General features: G+C 44.2%; 1 protein-coding gene across 1 annotated transcript; it reads left to right on the top strand.

Moving 5' to 3' along the window:
* Positions 1–15,397: 15,397 nt before the first annotated feature.
* Positions 15,398–16,168, top strand: LOC141052182 (uncharacterized; the record flags this gene model as incomplete). The annotated part of the gene is made up of 1 exon (XM_073549405.1): positions 15,398–16,168. A coding segment is annotated over exon 1 (771 nt), but the record flags the coding sequence as incomplete, so codon positions are not given.
* Positions 16,169–18,832: the final 2,664 nt, after the last annotated feature.

The raw sequence follows: 18,832 nt of genomic DNA, 5'->3' as shown, positions 1-18,832 counted from the left end.
GCAGAAATAGCTTTGAGTCTCATTTGGCACCAGAGCCGTTGTGACTGCAACCTCGGTAGTTATAGAAGTTATTGGATGACTAGTGTTGAGCATTCTGATACCGCAAGTATCGGGTATCGGCCGATACTTGCTGTATCGGAATTCCGATACCGACTTCCGATATTTTTTCAATATCGGAATTCGGCATCGGAATCGGAAGTTCAAAGTTGATTGACAGACTGACGTCATCATGATGCGCGGTGTGTGCGCATCATGATGCGCCGTCATTTCGGGCCTTCCGGGGGTCTCTGCCGGGGGGCTGTGCCGGCCTGCCGGGGGGGCTGTGTGGACTGCCCGGGGTCTGTACCGGCCTGCCGGGGGGCTGTGCCGGCCTGCCGGTGGTCTGTGCACCCTGTGGGGGTCTGTGCCGGCCTGCCGGGGGGCTGTGCCGGCCTGCCGGGGGGCTGTGCCGGCCTGCCGGTGGTCTGTGCAGGCTCCGGGGGGCTGTGCCGGCCTGCCGGTGGTCTGTGCAGGCTTCGGGGGTCTGTGCAGGCATCGTCCGATGGGACTACAAGTCCCATCGGGCGATGCCTGCTACCATGACAGTGATTGACACATTAGCCAATGATGGGACAGTAGTAGTCCCATCATCCGGCTAATGTGTTAAATGTTAAAAAAAAAAAAAAAAAAAATACTACATACATACTACATGCATGCTACATACATACTACATGCTACATACATACTGCATGCTACATACATACTACATACATACTACATGCATGCTACATACATACTACATGCTACATACATACTACATATATACTACATACATACTACATACATGCTACATACATACTGCATGCTACATACATACCACATACATACTACATACTACATATATACTACATACATGCTACATACATACTACATGCTACATACATACCACATACATACTACATACATGCTACATACTACATACATACTACATACATGCTACATGCATGCTACATACATACTACATGCATGCTACATACATACTACATGCATGCTACATACATACTACATGCTACATACATACCACATACATACTACATACATACTACATATATACTACATGCATGCTACATACATACTACATGCATGCTACATACATACTACATGCATGCTACATACATACTACATGCTACATACATACATACATACTACATATATACTACATGCATGCTACATACATACTACATGCTACATACATACCACATACATACATGCTACATACATACTACATATATACTACATGCATGCTACATACATACTACATATATACTACATGCATGCTACATACTACATGCATGCTACATACATACTACATGCTACATACATACATACATACTACATATATACTACATGCATGCTACATACATACTACATGCTACATACATACCACATACATACTACATGCTACATACATACCACATACATGCATGCTACATACATACTACATATATACTACATGCATGCTACATACATACTGCATGCTACATACATACTACATACATACTACATACATACTACATACATGCTACATACATACTACATGCATACTACATGCATGCTACATACATACTACATGCATGCTACATACATACTACATATATACTACATACATACTACATACATGCTACATATATACTACATGCATGCTACATACATACTACATGCATGCTACATACATACTACATGCATGCTACATACATACTACATATATACTACATACATACTACATACATACTACATATATACTACATGCATGCTACATACATACTACATGCATGCTACATACATACTACATGCATGCTACATACATACTACATGCTACATACATACATACATACTACATATATACTACATGCATGCTACATACATACTACATGCTACATACATACCACATACATACATGCTACATACATACTACATATATACTACATGCATGCTACATACATACTACATATATACTACATGCATGCTACATACTACATGCATGCTACATACATACTACATGCTACATACATACATACTACATATATACTACATGCATGCTACATACATACTACATGCTACATACATACCACATACATACTACATGCTACATACATACCACATACATGCATGCTACATACATACTACATATATACTACATGCATGCTACATACATACTGCATGCTACATACATACTACATACATACTACATACATACCACATATATACTACATACATACAATACATTCATACAATACATACCTAGACATACAGTACATATAACATAGAGTAACATACTTACCAATACTTGTCACATTGTTCCCCGAAGCCATTGTCGTCTACGGAATAAATATTAACATAACAAACCACAAAAATACTCACCCACGATCCGAAGCAGTCCACGAGTGTGTCCCACGACGATCTTGGGTAGAGAACTGCAGCATCAGATGATGCTGCCATTCTCTACGGGCTGCAGGAATCCAATGACGGAAGGTAGGTATCCTTCCGCACTGTATTCCTCCGCCACTTAAAAAAAAAAAAGTCCCTAGTCTCACTTTATGCCATTGCTGCGTGGGAAATTCCCACACAGCAATGGCATAAAGTGAGACTAGGGACTTTTTTTTTTTAAGTGGCGGAGGAATACAGTGCGGAAGGATACCTACCTTCCGTCATTGGATTCCTGCAGCCCGTAGAGAACGGCAGCATCATCTGATGCTGCAGTTCTCTACCCAAGATCGTCGTGGGACACACTCGTGGACTGCTTCGGATCGTGGGTGAGTATTTTTGTGGTTTGTTATGTTAATATTTATTCCGGAAAGACAATGGCTTCGGGGAACAATGTGACAAGTATTGGTAAGTATGTTACTCTATGTTATATGTACTGTATGTCTATGTATGTATTGTATGAATGTATTGTATGTATGTAGTATATATGTGGTATGTATGTAGTATGTATGTAGTATGTATGTAGCATGCATGTAGCATGCAGTATGTATGTAGCATGCATGTAGTATATATGTAGTATGTATGTAGCATGCATGTAGTATATATGTAGTATGTATGTAGCATGTAGCATGCATGTAGTATGTATGTGGTATGTATGTAGCATGTAGTATGTATGTAGCATGCATGTAGTATATATGTGGTATGTATGTAGCATGTAGTATGTATGTAGCATGCATGTAGTATATATGTAGTATGTATGTAGCATGCAGTATGTATGTAGCATGCATGTAGTATATATGTAGTATGTATGTAGCATGTAGTATGTATGTAGCATGCATGTAGTATGTATGTAGTATGTAGCATGTAGTATGTATGTAGCATGCATGTAGTATATATGTAGTATGTATGTAGTATATATGTAGTATATATGTTGCATGTAGTATTTATGTAGTATGAATGTAGCATGTATGTAGTATGTAGTATGAATGTAGCATGTATGTAGTATGCATGTTGTATGTATGTAGCATGTAATTTTTTTTTTTTTTTTTTTACATTTAACACATTAGCCGGATGATGGGACTACTACTGTCCCATCATTGGCTAATGTGTCAATCACTGTCATGGTAGCAGGCATCGCCCGATGGGACTTGTAGTCCCATCGGACGATGCCTGCACAGACCCCCGAAGCCTGCACAGACCACCGGCAGGCCTGCACAGCCCCCCGGCAGGCCGGCACAGCCCCCCGGCAGGCCGGCACAGCCCACCGGAGCCTGCACAGCCCCCCGGCAGGCCGACACAGACCACCGGAGCCTGCACAGACCCCCTGGCAGGCCGGCACAGCCCCCCGAAAGGCCCGTACAGACCCCAGAGAGGCTGTACAAGGGCAGGAAAGGGTTTTTCTTATTCCGATACCGGAAGTCCCATAGACTTGAATGGGACTTCCGGTATCGGAATCGGCGATACCGATACTTTTTTTAAAGATCGGCCGATACCATCCGATACGATACTTTGAAGTATCGGACGGTATCGCTCAACTCTATGGATGACCCATTCCTCAATGTATCCTTATTCATCAAAGTCAATTAAATCATTCCTTGATGAAATGGTTGAAATGCTTGACTTGGAGACCAAGGTAATGGTTTCAAAATGTGCCCTCACCACCCTAGGGTTCAACATGGTACAGATATCACCAAATGTGACCATCTTTACATTTCTGATTGACTCAATATAGAGTATGAATAAGGTGAATTTCCAGTTACAAAACATAAACATGATTTCACATTGCTCTATGGGGACATAAAGGCACCCTGTCAAATGCCAGAAATTGTGTTATTATGTACATTTTTTATCCACTGTTCTCCTGAATTCGGCAATGCTTTTCATTTTTTCATGTATCTCTCAGTTCAAGATGGCCGTCTCTTCTCTGTATATAAACCCAGTCTTTTTTTAACCAACTGGGCATGTTCCTAAAGAAGATGCCTATAAAGAGTTGCTGACCATGCTCACTTGGCTTAAAAGACCAGATTTCCATACAGGGAAGAGAGGGCAATATTTTAGGAACAGAGAGATGCAGTAACAAAAGAAAAATGTCGCTGGAGTCAGGAGAACAGCAACATTTTCAACAGTTAAACAGCAGCATTTTTAACAGTTAAAATACATGTTTGTAGCAAATCACAGGTCCTCTTAAGCTATATGTCTCTATATATGGCCACCTAGCGGTTGTGATTTTCATTGCTTGTATGTCCAATTATTGTATTTAATTTGTCTGTTTTCTGCAGAAAGTTGATCTTGGACATATCTTCAACAGTCAGTCAAAAGCCCTGATAAGTAGAATAGGATTGATTACAGGTCCACGTAAAAAATAGCATACTTTATTAGGGGAAAAAAATAGGAACTCCATGACAGTCCCACTGAAGACATAACAAAGTACAGTCATGCGCTTCAGACATACTTTGGAGTCCTTTTTCTGAGCTGGTATAATTCTCTTTCTACTGGAAAACCCACACTTGATCAAAACGGACGTCCGTGCTCCCATACTACGTATACGAATCGCATGAGTTGCGATGGATGCTCCATTATAAAAGCCATGATTATCCTGCAACATACGTTATAAGTAACATCTGTGCAAGTAACTGACTGCATATAAAATCCATATATCAATGCACAATTGTGCAATTGTTTTACATCTACAAATTGTGGCCAACTACTCTGTCCACCTTTTAGTTCAAAATATTGTGATAGAAGATCCTAGGGTTCCCATCCCATTTTTAAGTCTCAAGTACATTTACCACTTTCTTGTTTGCTAATATTTAGGCATATTTGGAGACCATATACCTGTGCATGTTCTTTCAACCCATTACATTTCGTTTTTCCTTCTTTCCATAAGGAAAGGGTACAAATACTCATTGCTGCTATGTGTTACATCTTAGTTTCACCCCTTAAGGATCTAGCTACATTTGTACGCTAATGACCGAGCCTCGTTTTTAAAATATGACCAGCGTGACTCTATGAGGTAATAAATCTAGAGCACTTTAAGATATCCCAGTAATTCTAAAGCCCCCGTTACACACTGCGATATCGCTAGCAATATCGCTGTAAAGTCACCGATTTTGTGACGTTACAGCGATATTACTAGCGATATCGCTGCATGTGATACTTACCTCCGACCGGCTCCCCCGCCGTTTATCGCTGATCGCGCGAGAAGCTGCTGGACCATTCCTCGTCGTCCACTTCCTGCGGCGCTTCCTGCTGTGACGACGAGCGACGCGTGGAGCCGGGCGGGAGGACACAGGATCGCCTCGTCTGACAGGTAAGTAGCGATTCCCATCCCCTGCGATGTCGCTGGTGAGATCTGCCTGTGTGGCAGCTCACTAGCGACCACCCAGCGATTCACCAGCGATCCTGACCGCGTCATATCGCTGGTCGGGATCGCTGGTGAGTCGCTAGGTGTAACGGTACCCTAAGACTGTTTTTTTTTCTTGGTATATTGAACTTCGTGGTAGCTGTATATTTTGGTTGATATGATTTGAGTTTATTTATAAAAAGCCCCAAAATTGACAAAAAAGTGAAAATTTAGCGATTTTCAAACTTAGAATTTTTATGCCCTTAAATTAGATAGTTATACCACAAAAAATGGTTAATAAATAACATTTTCTATATGTCTACTTTACAGTAGCATCATTTTTGAAGCATAATATTATGCTAGGAAGTTAGAAGGTTTAAAAGTTTATTAGTAATTTTCCATTTTTCCAATAATTTTTTCAAAACCTATTTTTTAAGGAATACATCACAATTGTAGTAACATTGAGGGGCTACATACCCAACGTTGATCTTATTTAAAAAAAAACTGCACCCCTCAAAGTGCTCAAAACCATATTCAAGAAGTTTATTAAACCTTCAAGTTCTTCACAGGAATTAAAATAATGTGGAGGGAAAAAATGGAAATTTTACTTTTAACCGCAAAAATGTTGTTTCAACTCCAAATTTTTCATGTTCACAAGATTAACAAGAGAAAATGGACCATACAAAATGTCCAAATTCTTCTGAGTACCTCGATATGCCATAAATGGTGGAAAACTACTGTTTTGGTACACAGCGGGGCTCAGAAGGGAAGGAGCACCATTTTCCTTTTCAAGTGCAAAATTGTCTGGAATAGTGAATGTCGCATTTGCAGAACCCCTGATATGCCTAAACAGTGGAAAGCCCCCAAAAGTGACCATATTTTGGAAACTATACCCCTCAAAAGATTTATCTAGATGTGTGGTGAGCATCTTGAACCCACAGATGCTTCACAGTTTTTTAAAACTTTGGACATTGAAAATTAAAACTTAATTTTTTTCAGAAAAATATTTATTTGACACCTGTTTCAAATTTTTTCATTTTCAAAAAAGTAACAGGAGAAAATGGACCAAATAATTTGCTGTGCAATTTCTTCTGAATACAGCGGTACCCCTTATGTGGTCAGAAACTCTTGTATGGGCACATGGCAGGACTTGGAAGGAAAGGAGCGCTATTTTATTTTTGGAGTGCAAAATTGTCTGGATTAGATTGTGGATGCCATATCGCATTTAGCAATACCCCTTATGTGTCTGTTCAGACTCGGAATGGAGCACAAATTTTCATAGAAGAGTTTGCAAATTCCATATACAAGTGCTAGAAGAGCAGGAACCTGCCTCAACTGACCCCAGTATGTAATTTGGAAATTACACCACTCTGGGAATTTATCTACAGTTATAGTGACAAATCTGACTATTGGTGTTTTTCAAAAACAAGCAACAATGGCTGATTCTGAGTGAAAATGCAAATCTGCCATTGTAGTGCCTGTACCTTGTAGTGCCCAGTACATTGTGGTGCTCATATATTGTGCTCAGCTTGTACTTCAGGAGATATGCATCCTGTAAATAGAGTGGGCTCTCCTCACTATGTTAATACCAGACATGTGAATACTAACTGCAGTTTAGGCACACTGTGGGGCTCCGAAGAAGGTGGCATTTGGATTTGGGAGTGCAGGTTTCTTCTGGTGGAGCAATGTCACTGTTCTCGAGTCTTTGGGCTGCCAGTAATATTTATGTTAACAGATGATGAACCTGAGTGGGGACTTGCTTTTTGTAGGTTGAGCAGAAGCTTTTATTCTTGGCTTTTTTGGGGTACAGAACATTTTGGATCAGTTCACATTTAACTTATGCTTTACGCTGATCACTTCCATCCCGATTTCTATCTAAATCTACAAAGCAGAAACCCCTGAGGGATCAGTCACTAATCAATAATATGCAGCAGCGATGCCCTGGACTCTGCCTGGCTTCTATTTGGTGATATCCAGCTTCAAAGAGGTGTACAAAATTGTGGTCGACCACGCTTTTCTGCACTCTTAAAAATAAGTACACTGCCGGATAGGCCACATGGAGTCCCCAATGCCTCCATCTGCCTCATTATAGGGAATCTTCCCTCTGGGCTTCCATCTGAATCACGAATTTTAGAAATTTAAATGGAAATCCTGGTGTAAGCGCTCAGTGTAGAGAGGCAGAATGAACAAATCAGCCAGAAGAGGAGAATAAGTTTTATTTATTTTTTATGCTATTCCTCTTGCGGTATAAGTGATTAGATAGCTTATTTATTCGAGTCAGTGCGATTACAGCAATATCGTTTAGTTTTCGTTATGTTTGGCTGCTGTCACACACTAGAAAATGCCTTTTTTTTTACAAAAGCAAGTTTTTACAGTGCCATATTTTGAAAGATATAATTTTTCTATTTTTTCTGCCTACAAAGTTATTTGAGGTACGAATATAATGATGCCTTATTAATATCTTTCTTTATATTTTGCCATTCTTACACAATAAAAGCAAATTTATACAAATAATATTGTTTTTGCACATCTGTATTCTGAGTGCTATAACTTTTTTTATTGATCCGCTGATTGAGCTGTATTGTGGCTTGTTTTTCGCGGGCCGAGATGATGTTTTCAGCAATACCATTTTTATTTACATTTGTCTTTTTGATTGCATTTTATTCCACTTTTTATCCAGCAGTAAGATAAAAACCATGGATAATTTCAATATTTTTTCTTTTGGTTTTGCGCCATTCACTGTAGGGGTTAACTAGTCTGCCAATTTTATAGATTACGTTGCTTCGAATGTGGCAACACAAACTGTGTGTGCTTTTTATGTTTATTTTTAAAAAATATGTATTTATTGATGTAATATTTTTTGCTTTTTATTTTGTACTAGCTGAAGAGCCCGGCACTGCCCGGGCATAGTAACTAACTATGGTTAGTTGCAATAAATTATAATGATTATATCTATACATATAAAGCTGTGTAGAGCCCCACCCACTCCACATAGCCACATTCTAATATATAAAGCTCAAAGTGTGTATGTGTGTATGTGTGTATGTATGTGTGAATGTCCGGGATAGGCATCTGCACCGTCGCAGCTACAGCCACAAAATTTGGCACAGTCGCACGTCTGGACCCCGAGAGCATCCTAAGCTATGTTGTGAGATGAAATTTTAACCCCGCGCGTTCCAATTCACCAAACAATTTTGCCCCTATCTACATACTGGGGAAAAAGTGTGTGCACGTCAAGCCCCGCCCCTCATTATGATGTTATAATGCCCCTATTTGCAAACTGGGGAAACAGTGTGTGCGTATCAAGCCCCGCTCCTCATTATGATGTCACAATGGTTGCCATGGCGACGCTGATGTCATCATAGGTTGCAAGCCCTGCCGCCGCTCATTATGATGTCATAATGGTTGACTATGGGATGGAGGATGTGTGATGGGTATATGGGCACTGGACTATGGGATGGAGGATATGCATGACGGGTATATGGGCACGGGACAATGGGATGGCGGATATGTATGATGGGTATATGGGCACGGGACTATGGGATGGAGGATATGTATGACGGGTATATGGGCACGGGACTATGGGATGGCGGATATGTATGATGGGTATATGGGCACGGGATTATGGGATGGAGGATATGTATGATGGGTATATAGGCACGGGACTATGGGATGGAGGATATGTATGATAGGTATATGGGCATGGGACTATGAGATGAAGGATGTATGATGGGTATATGGACACTCGACTATGGGATGGAGGATATGCATGACGGGTATATGGGCACGGGACTATGGGATGGCGGATATGTATGATGGGTATATAGGCACGGGACTATGGGATGGAGGATATGTATGATGGGTATATGGGCATGGGACTATGAGATGAAGGATGTATGATGGGTATATGGGCACTCGACTATGGGATCGTGGATATGTATGATGGGTATATGGGCACGGGACTATGGGATGAAGGATAATTATAACTTGCTATAACTAACCACAGTTAGTTACTATGCCCGGGCAGCGCCGGGCTCTTCAGCTAGTTCACTATAATATCCCACATCATCCTGTCAGCCAGAGCCACCGGACTACTACTATCCCACATCATCCCATCAGCCAGAGCCACCGGACTACTACCTCTAATATCCCACATCATCCCGTCAGCCAGAGCCACAGGACTACTACCCCTAATATTCCACATCATGCCGTAAGAGCCAACGGACTATTACCCCTAATATCCCACATCATCCCGTCAGCCAGGGCTACGAGACAACTACCACTGATATCCAACATCATCCCGTCACAGACGTCGGACTGCTCCCCCTAATATCCTACATCATTCCGTCAGCCAGAGCCACCGGACTACTACCACTAATATCCCACATCATCCCATCAGCCAGAGCAACTGGACTACTACCACTAATATCCGACATCATCCCGTCAGCCAAAGCTACCAGACTACTACCACTTGGTGAATGTTTTTCCCAGCAATTTGCGCTCCTGAAGGAAGATGATGGAACTTGATATTTAGATTCAAGGATGATTTTTATTTTTAATTCAAACTAGAATACAACCAGTTTTGACTGCTAAGAGTCTTCCTCAGGTATAATGTCAAGCATATAAACGGATTAGGGATAGCTAATACTAGAGAAGAGAGAGAGGGGATTCAAAAAGATTTAAATAAACTGGAGAAGTGGGCAGCAACTAACAGAATGGTTTTTAACAGGGAGAAATGCAAAGTACTACATCTGGGCAATAAAAATGAAAAAAGCAAATATAGAATGGGAGGAATAGGGCTAAGTGACAGCACATGTGAAAAAGACTTGGGTATACTAATAGATCACAGACTGAATATGAGTCAACAGTGTGATGCAGCAGCAAAAAAGGCAAATGCAATTCTAGGATGTATTAACAGAAGCATACAGTCTAGATCACGTGAAGTCATTATTTCCCTCTACTCCTCTTTGGTCAGACCTCATCTGGAATATTGTGTCCAGTTTTGGGCACCACATTTTAAAAAAGACATCAACAAACTGGAGCAAGTTCAGAAAAGAGCGACCAGAATGGTGACCGGTCTGGATACCCTGTCTTATGAGGAAAGGTTGCAGGATTTGGGAATGTTTAGTTTGCAAAAGAGAAGACTGAGAGGAGACTTAATAGCTGTCTACAAATATCTAAAGGGCTGTCACATTGTAGAAGGATCAACTTTATTCTCATTTGCACAAGGAAAGACTAGAAGCAATGGGATGAAACTGAATGGGAGGAGACACAGATTAGATATTAGAAAAAACTTTTTGACAGTTAGAGTGATCAATGAGTGGAACAGGCTGCCACGAGAAGTGGTGAGTTCTCCTTCAATGGAAGTCTTCAAACAGAGGCTGGACAGACATCTGACTGGGATGATTTAGCGAATCCTGCTTTGAGCAGGGGGTTGGACCAGATGGCCCAGGAGGTCCCTTCCAACTCTACGATTCTATGATTCTATGATTCTATCTGTCTGAACACATTTTATAGCAGATCTCCCTGCATGTGGTTTTGGGTGGGGGCTGAAAGGTCTGTTTTTCAGACACACCCAGATACTCAGATATACAGGATTTTGCACTCTGAGGAATCTAACAAAACCCATATACCAAATGAACGTTATACAAAAAGTTTCACATAAAAAATGTTCACATAAAAAAGACAATTAAGTATATATATAAAAATATTTCAAACAAATTTTTCACACTAAAAATTTTTTTTTTCTTTTTCTGAAAACTATAAATATAATAAAACGATATGTAAAATTTCTTTAAAATATTAATAAACATACTGAAGTGGGATTTGATACAAAAATAACATTTTAATAACATTTTAAAGAAATTTTACATCTAGTTTTATTATATTTATAATGTTTTCAGAAAAAGGAAAAAAAAATTTTTAGTGTGAAAAATTTGTTTTAATTATTTTTATATATATTTTTAATTGTCTTTTTTATGTGAAAAATTTTTTATGTGAAACTTTTTGTATAACATTCATTTAGTATATGGCTTTTGTAAGATTCCTCAGAGTGCAAAATCCTGCATATCTGAGTATCTGGCTGTGTCTGAAAAACAGACCTTTCAGCCCCCACCCAAAACCACACCATATTGGAAACTAACTACTACACTTAGAAGCTTGTGCTTCCCATTTTTCTTCCTATAATCCCCTCTTGTTTCATGGACTACTACCACTAATATCCTACATTATTCCATCAGCCAGAGCCACCGGACTACTACCCCTAATATCCCACATCATCCCGTCAGCCTGGGGTCAGAACCAGAGCGTTGAGTGAAATGGTCCTAACTTCCATACCGGGGATCCCTGAACCAGAGCGCTGAGTGGATTTGTCCTGACTTGCATACCAATGATCCCTTTAATAGAAGCTTGGGATGAGAATCAGAGCGCTGAGGGATTTACCCTAACTTCCATACCGGAGATCCCTTTAAGAGAGGCCTGGGGTCAGTACCAAAGCGCAGGGTGGATTTGCCCTCACTTCCATACTGGGGATCCCTTTAAGAGAGATTGGGATCAGAACCAGAGCGCTGAGTGGATTTGCCGTGACTTGCATACCAATGATCCCTTTAATAGAACTCTGGGGTCAGAGTCAGAGCATTGAGGGATTTGCTCTAACTTCCATACAGGAGAGCCCTTTAAGAGAACCTGGGGTCAGAACCAAAGCACTGGATGGATTTGCCCTGACTTTCATACCGGAGATCCCTTTAAGAAAGGCCTTCGGTCAGTACCAAAGCGCAGAGTGGATTTGCTCTAACTTCCATACCAATGATCCCTTTAAGAGACCCTGGGGTCAGAACCACAGAGCTGAGTGGAACGGTCCTAACTTCCATATCAGGGATCCCTTTATGAGAGGCCTGGGGTCAGAAACAAAGCGCTGGATGGATTTGCCCTGACTTCCATACCGGAGATCCCTTTAAGAAAGGCCTTCGGTCAGTACCAAAGCGCAGAGTGGATTTGCTCTAACTTCCATACCAATGATCCCTTTAAGAGACCCTGGCGTCAGAACCACAGAGCTGAGTGGAACGGTCCTAACTTCCATACCAGGGATCCCTTTAAGAGAGGCCTGGAGTAAAAACCAAAGCCCTGGATGGATTTGCTCTGACTTCCATACCAATGATCCCTTTAAGAGGGAAGATGTGCCTATGGGATGGAGAATGTGTGATGGGGATATGGGCAGGGAGGGGGGGAATTCATTTTTTTCATGTGCTCTCTGCTCCTTTCAGGGGGGCAGACAATGACTGGGAGCTTATGTTCCCGAAGATGCTAGATTTCTCCCACCATGTCAGTGTCTGCTGAGGTGTTGTCAAGTGGGAAAACTTGCTCATAGCAACCAATCATAGCTCAGCTACTTTTAACCAGCTCTGGTGAAATGAGAGCTGCTTAGTGATTGGTTGCAAGGAAAACTGTTGCTCAAAGCAACCAATCACAGCTCATCTTCTTTTGAACAGCTCTGGTAAAATTAAAGATGCTTCATGATTGGTTGGTGATACACACACACATACATACATACATTCACTTCTATATATATAGATTTATATTATATTTTAAATATTTTTTTCAATCTTCCAAATTTTTTTAAACTTCTTTACTTAGTCTTTCTATGTAATTTTAACTTTTATTACTCTGATGACTGGTATCATGCATTGCAATGCATCAGCACTGAGACCTATGATATTGCAAAGGCAGAACACTTGTTACACCCTGCCTACAGCTGGATATCAAAGATCACATATCTATCACACCAGGAGATTTATTGACATTCAGCTCCAAGTGATTTTATTGCGGGGATGAAAAAGGCCACATGTCAAGACTGCTATTGATTGCAGAATCTGGAAAGGTAATCAGCCAGTTGCATGCAAATATAGGTACATGTAAATATGGTGCCATTTTCTGAAAAATCTAGTGGATCATAGATTTTCATTCCAGCAGAGCAGTGAACTAGTGATAATCAGATCTGAGCTTATAACACACACTCTGCATTCATTCTCCATTCGTACAGTTGGATGAGTGTGACAACAAAATCTATAATAAGAAAAATGTTAACTGTATACTTAAATAATGCATTTAAAATTTTAAGTAATGTTAACTTATTCTATTGTCTTTTGTTAAATTACTACTACAGCGCTAAACATTTGCGAAGCACAGACGACTAAACCTCCAACCACGTCTCCACCTCCAACCACGTCTCCACCTCCAACCACGACGCCAATCACATCTCTGACTCCAACCACGACTCCTACCACAACTCCTACCACATCTCCAACCAAATCTCCAACCACGACTCCAACCACGACTCCAACCACGACTCCAACCACGACTCCAACCACGACGCCGACTACGATGCTGACTATGACTCCAACCACGACGCTGACTACGACTCCAACCACAACTCCAACCACAACTCCGACCACGACTCCGACCACGACTCCGACCACGACTCCAACCACGACGCCGACTACGACTCCAACCACGACTCCAACCACGACTCCAACCACGACTCCAACCACGACTCCAACCATGACTCCAACCACGACGCCGACTACGACTCCAAACACGACGCTGACTACGACTCCAACCACAACTCCAACCACAACTCCAACCACAACTCCAACCACAACTCCAACCACGACTCCAACCACTCCAACCACAACTCCAACCACGACTCCAACCACGACTCCAACCACGACGCCGACTACGACTCCAACCACGACGCTGACTACGACTCCAACCACAACTCCAACCACAACTCCAACCCCAACTCCAACCACAACTCCAACCACGACTCCAACCACGACTCCAACCACGACTCCAACCACAACTCCAACCACGACGCTGACTACGACTCCTACCACAACTCCAACCACAACTCCAACCACGACTCCAACCACGACTCCAACCACAACTCCAACCACAACTCCAACCACAACTCCAACCACAACTCCAACCACGTCGCTGACTACGACTCCAACCACAACTCCAACCACAACTCCAACCACAACTCCAACCACAACTCCAACCACACCTCCAACCACGACGCTGACTACGACTCCAACCACAACTCCAACCACAACTCCAACCACAACTCCAACCACGACTCCAACCACGACTCCAACCACGACTCCAACCACGACGCCGACTACGACTCCAACCACGACGCTGACTACGACTCCAACCACAACTCCAACCACAACTCCAACCACAACTCCAACCACAACTCCAACAACAACTCCAACCACGACGCTGACTACGACTCCTACCACAACTCCAACCACAACTCCAACCACGACTCCAACCACGACTCCAACCACAACTCCAACCCCAACTCCAACCCCAACTCCAACCACAACTCCAACCACGACGCCGACTACGACTCCAACCACGACGCCGACTACGACTCCAACCACAACTCCAACCACAACTCCAACCACAACTCCAACCACGACGCCGACTACGACTCCAACCACGACGCCGACTACGACTCCAACCACAACTCCAACCACAACTCCAACCACGACTCCAACCACGACTCCAACCACGACTCCAACCACGACTATGACTCCTACCACAACTCCAACCACGACTCCAACCACGACTCCAACCACGACTCCAACCACAACTCCAACCACAACTCCAACCACAACTCCAACCACGACTCCAACCACGACTCCAACCACGACGCTGACTACGACCCCTACCACAACTCCAACCACAACTCCAACCACGACTCCAACCACGACTCCAACCACAACTCCAACCACAACTCCAACCACAACTCCAACCACGACGCCGACTACGACTCCAACCACAACTCCAACCACAACTCCAACCACAACTCCAACCACGACGCTGACTACGACTCCAACCACAACTCCAACCACAACTCCAACCACAACTCCAACCACAACTCCAACCACGACTCCAACCACGACTCCAACCACGACGCCGACTACGACTCCAACCACGACGCTGACTACGACTCCAACCACAACTCCAACCACAACTCCAACCACAACTCCAACCACAACTCCAACCACAACTCCAACCACGACGCTGACTACGACTCCTACCACAACTCCAACCACAACTCCAACCACGACTCCAACCACGACTCCAACCACAACTCCAACCCCAACTCCAACCACAACTCCAACCACGACGCCGACTACGACTCCAACCACGACGCCGACTACGACTCCAACCACAACTCCAACCACAACTCCAACCACAACTCCAACCACGACGCCGACTACGACTCCAACCACGACGCCGACTACGACTCCAACCACAACTCCAACCACAACTCCAACCATGACTCCAACCACGACTCCAACCACGACTCCAACCACGACTATGACTCCTACCACAACTCCAACCACGACTCCAACCACGACTCCAACCACGACTCCAACCACAACTCCAACCACAACTCCAACAACAACTCCAACCACAACTCCAACCACAACGCCGACTACGACTCCAACCACTACGCTGTCTACGACTCCAACCACAACTCCAACCACAACTCCAACCACGACTCCAACCACGACTCCAACCACGGCTCCAACCACGACTCCGACTACGACTCCAACCACGACGCTGACTACGACTCCAACCACAACTCCAACCACAACTCCAACCACAACTCCATCCACGACTCCAACCACGACGCTGACTACGACTCCTACCACAACTCCAACCACAACTCCAACCACGACTCCAACCACGACTCCAACCACAACTCCAACCCCAACTCCAACCCCAACTCCAACCACGACGCCGACTACGACTCCAACCACGACACCGACTACGACTCCAACCACAACTCCAACCACAACTCCAACCACAACTCCAACCACAACTCCAACCACGACGCCGACTACGACTCCAACCACAACTCCAACCACAACTCCAACCACGACTCCAACCACGACTCCAACCACGACTCCAACCACGACTACGACTCCTACCACAACTCCAACCACGACTCCAACCACGACTCCAACCACGACTCCAACCACAACTCCAACCACAACTCCAACCACAACTCCAACCACGACGCCGACTATGACTCCAACCACGACGCTGACTACGACTCCAACCACAACTCCAACCACAACTCCAACCACAACTCCAACCACAACTCCAACCACGACTCCAACCACGACGCCGACTACGACTCCAACCACAACTCCTACCACAACTCCAACCACGACTCCAACCACAACTCCAACCACAACTCCAGCCACAACTCCAACCACGACTCCAACCACGACTACGACTCCTACCACAACTCCAACCACAACTCCAACCACAACTCCAACCACGACTCCAACCACAACTCCAACCACAACTCCAACCACAACTCCAACCACGACTCCAACCACGACTCCAACCACGACTCCGACTACGACTCCAACCACGACACTGACTACGACTCCAACCACAACTCCAACCACAACTCCAACCACAACTCCAACCACGACTCCAACCACGATGCTGACTACGACTCCTACCACAACTCCAACCACAACTCCAACCACGACTCCAACCACGACTCCAACCACGACTCCAACCACAACTCCAACCCCAACTCCAACCCCAACTCCAACCACGACGCCGACTACGACTCCAACCACGACGCCGACTACGACTCCAACCACAACTCCAACCACAACTCCAACCACAACTCCAACCACAACTCCAACCACGACGCCGACTACGACTCCAACCACAACTCCAACCACAACTCCAACCACGACTCCAACCACGACTCCAACCACGACTCCAACCACGACTACGACTCCTACCACAACTCCAACCACGACTCCAACCACGACTCCAACCACGACTCCAACCACGACTCCAACCACAACTCCAACCACAACTCCAACCACGACGCCGACTATGACTCCAACCACGACGCTGACTACGACTCCAACCACAACTCCAACCACAACTCCAACCACAACTCCAACCACGACGCCGACTACGACTCCAACCACAACTCCAACCACAACTCCAACCACAACTCCAACCACAACTCCAACCACGACTCCAACCACAACTCCAACCACAACTCCAACCACAACTCCAACCACGACTCCAACCACGACTACGACTCCTACCACAACTCCAACCACAACTCCAGCCACAACTCCAACCACAACTCCAACCACGACTCCAACCACGACTCCAACCACAACTCCAACCACAACTCCAACCACGACGCCGACTACGACTCCAACCACGACGCTTACTACGACTCCAACCACAACGCCAACCACAACTCCAACCACAACTCCAACCACAACTCCAACCACAACTCCAACCACAACTTTAACCACAACTCCAACCACAACTCCAACCACAACTCCAACCACAACTCCAACCACGATTCCAACCACGACTCCAACCACGACGCCGACTACGACTCCAACCACGACGCTTACTACGACTCCAACCACAACTCCAACCACAACTCCAACCACAACTCCAACCACGACTCCAACCACGACGCCGATTACGACTCCAACCACAACTCCAACCACAACTCCAACCACAACTCCAACCACGACGCTGACTACGACTCCAACCACAACTCCAACCACAACTCCAACCACAACTCCAACCACAACTCCAACAACGACGCCGACTACGACTCCAACTACGACGCCGACTACGACTCCAACCACGACTCCAACCACAACTCCAACCACAACTCCAACCACAACTCCAACCACGACACCGACTACGACTCCAACCACGACGCTGACCACCACTCCAACCACGACTCCAACCACGACTCCAACCACGACTCCAACCACGACTCCAACCACAACTCCAACCACAACTCCAACCACGACGCTGACTACGACTCCAACCACAACTCCAACCACAACTCCAACCATAACTCCAACCACAACTCCAACCACGACGCCGACTACGACTCCAACCACGACGCCGACCACAACTCAAACCACAACTCCA

The sequence above is a fragment of the Dendrobates tinctorius genome, unplaced genomic scaffold, assembly GCF_039654945.1.
Source record: "Dendrobates tinctorius isolate UK_male_01 unplaced genomic scaffold, ASM3965494v1 ptg000158l, whole genome shotgun sequence".
NCBI classification, from domain to species: domain Eukaryota; kingdom Metazoa; phylum Chordata; class Amphibia; order Anura; family Dendrobatidae; genus Dendrobates; species Dendrobates tinctorius.
The sequence above is the reverse complement of the archived record's forward strand: the minus strand, read 5'-3'. Positions and strand labels throughout refer to the sequence as shown.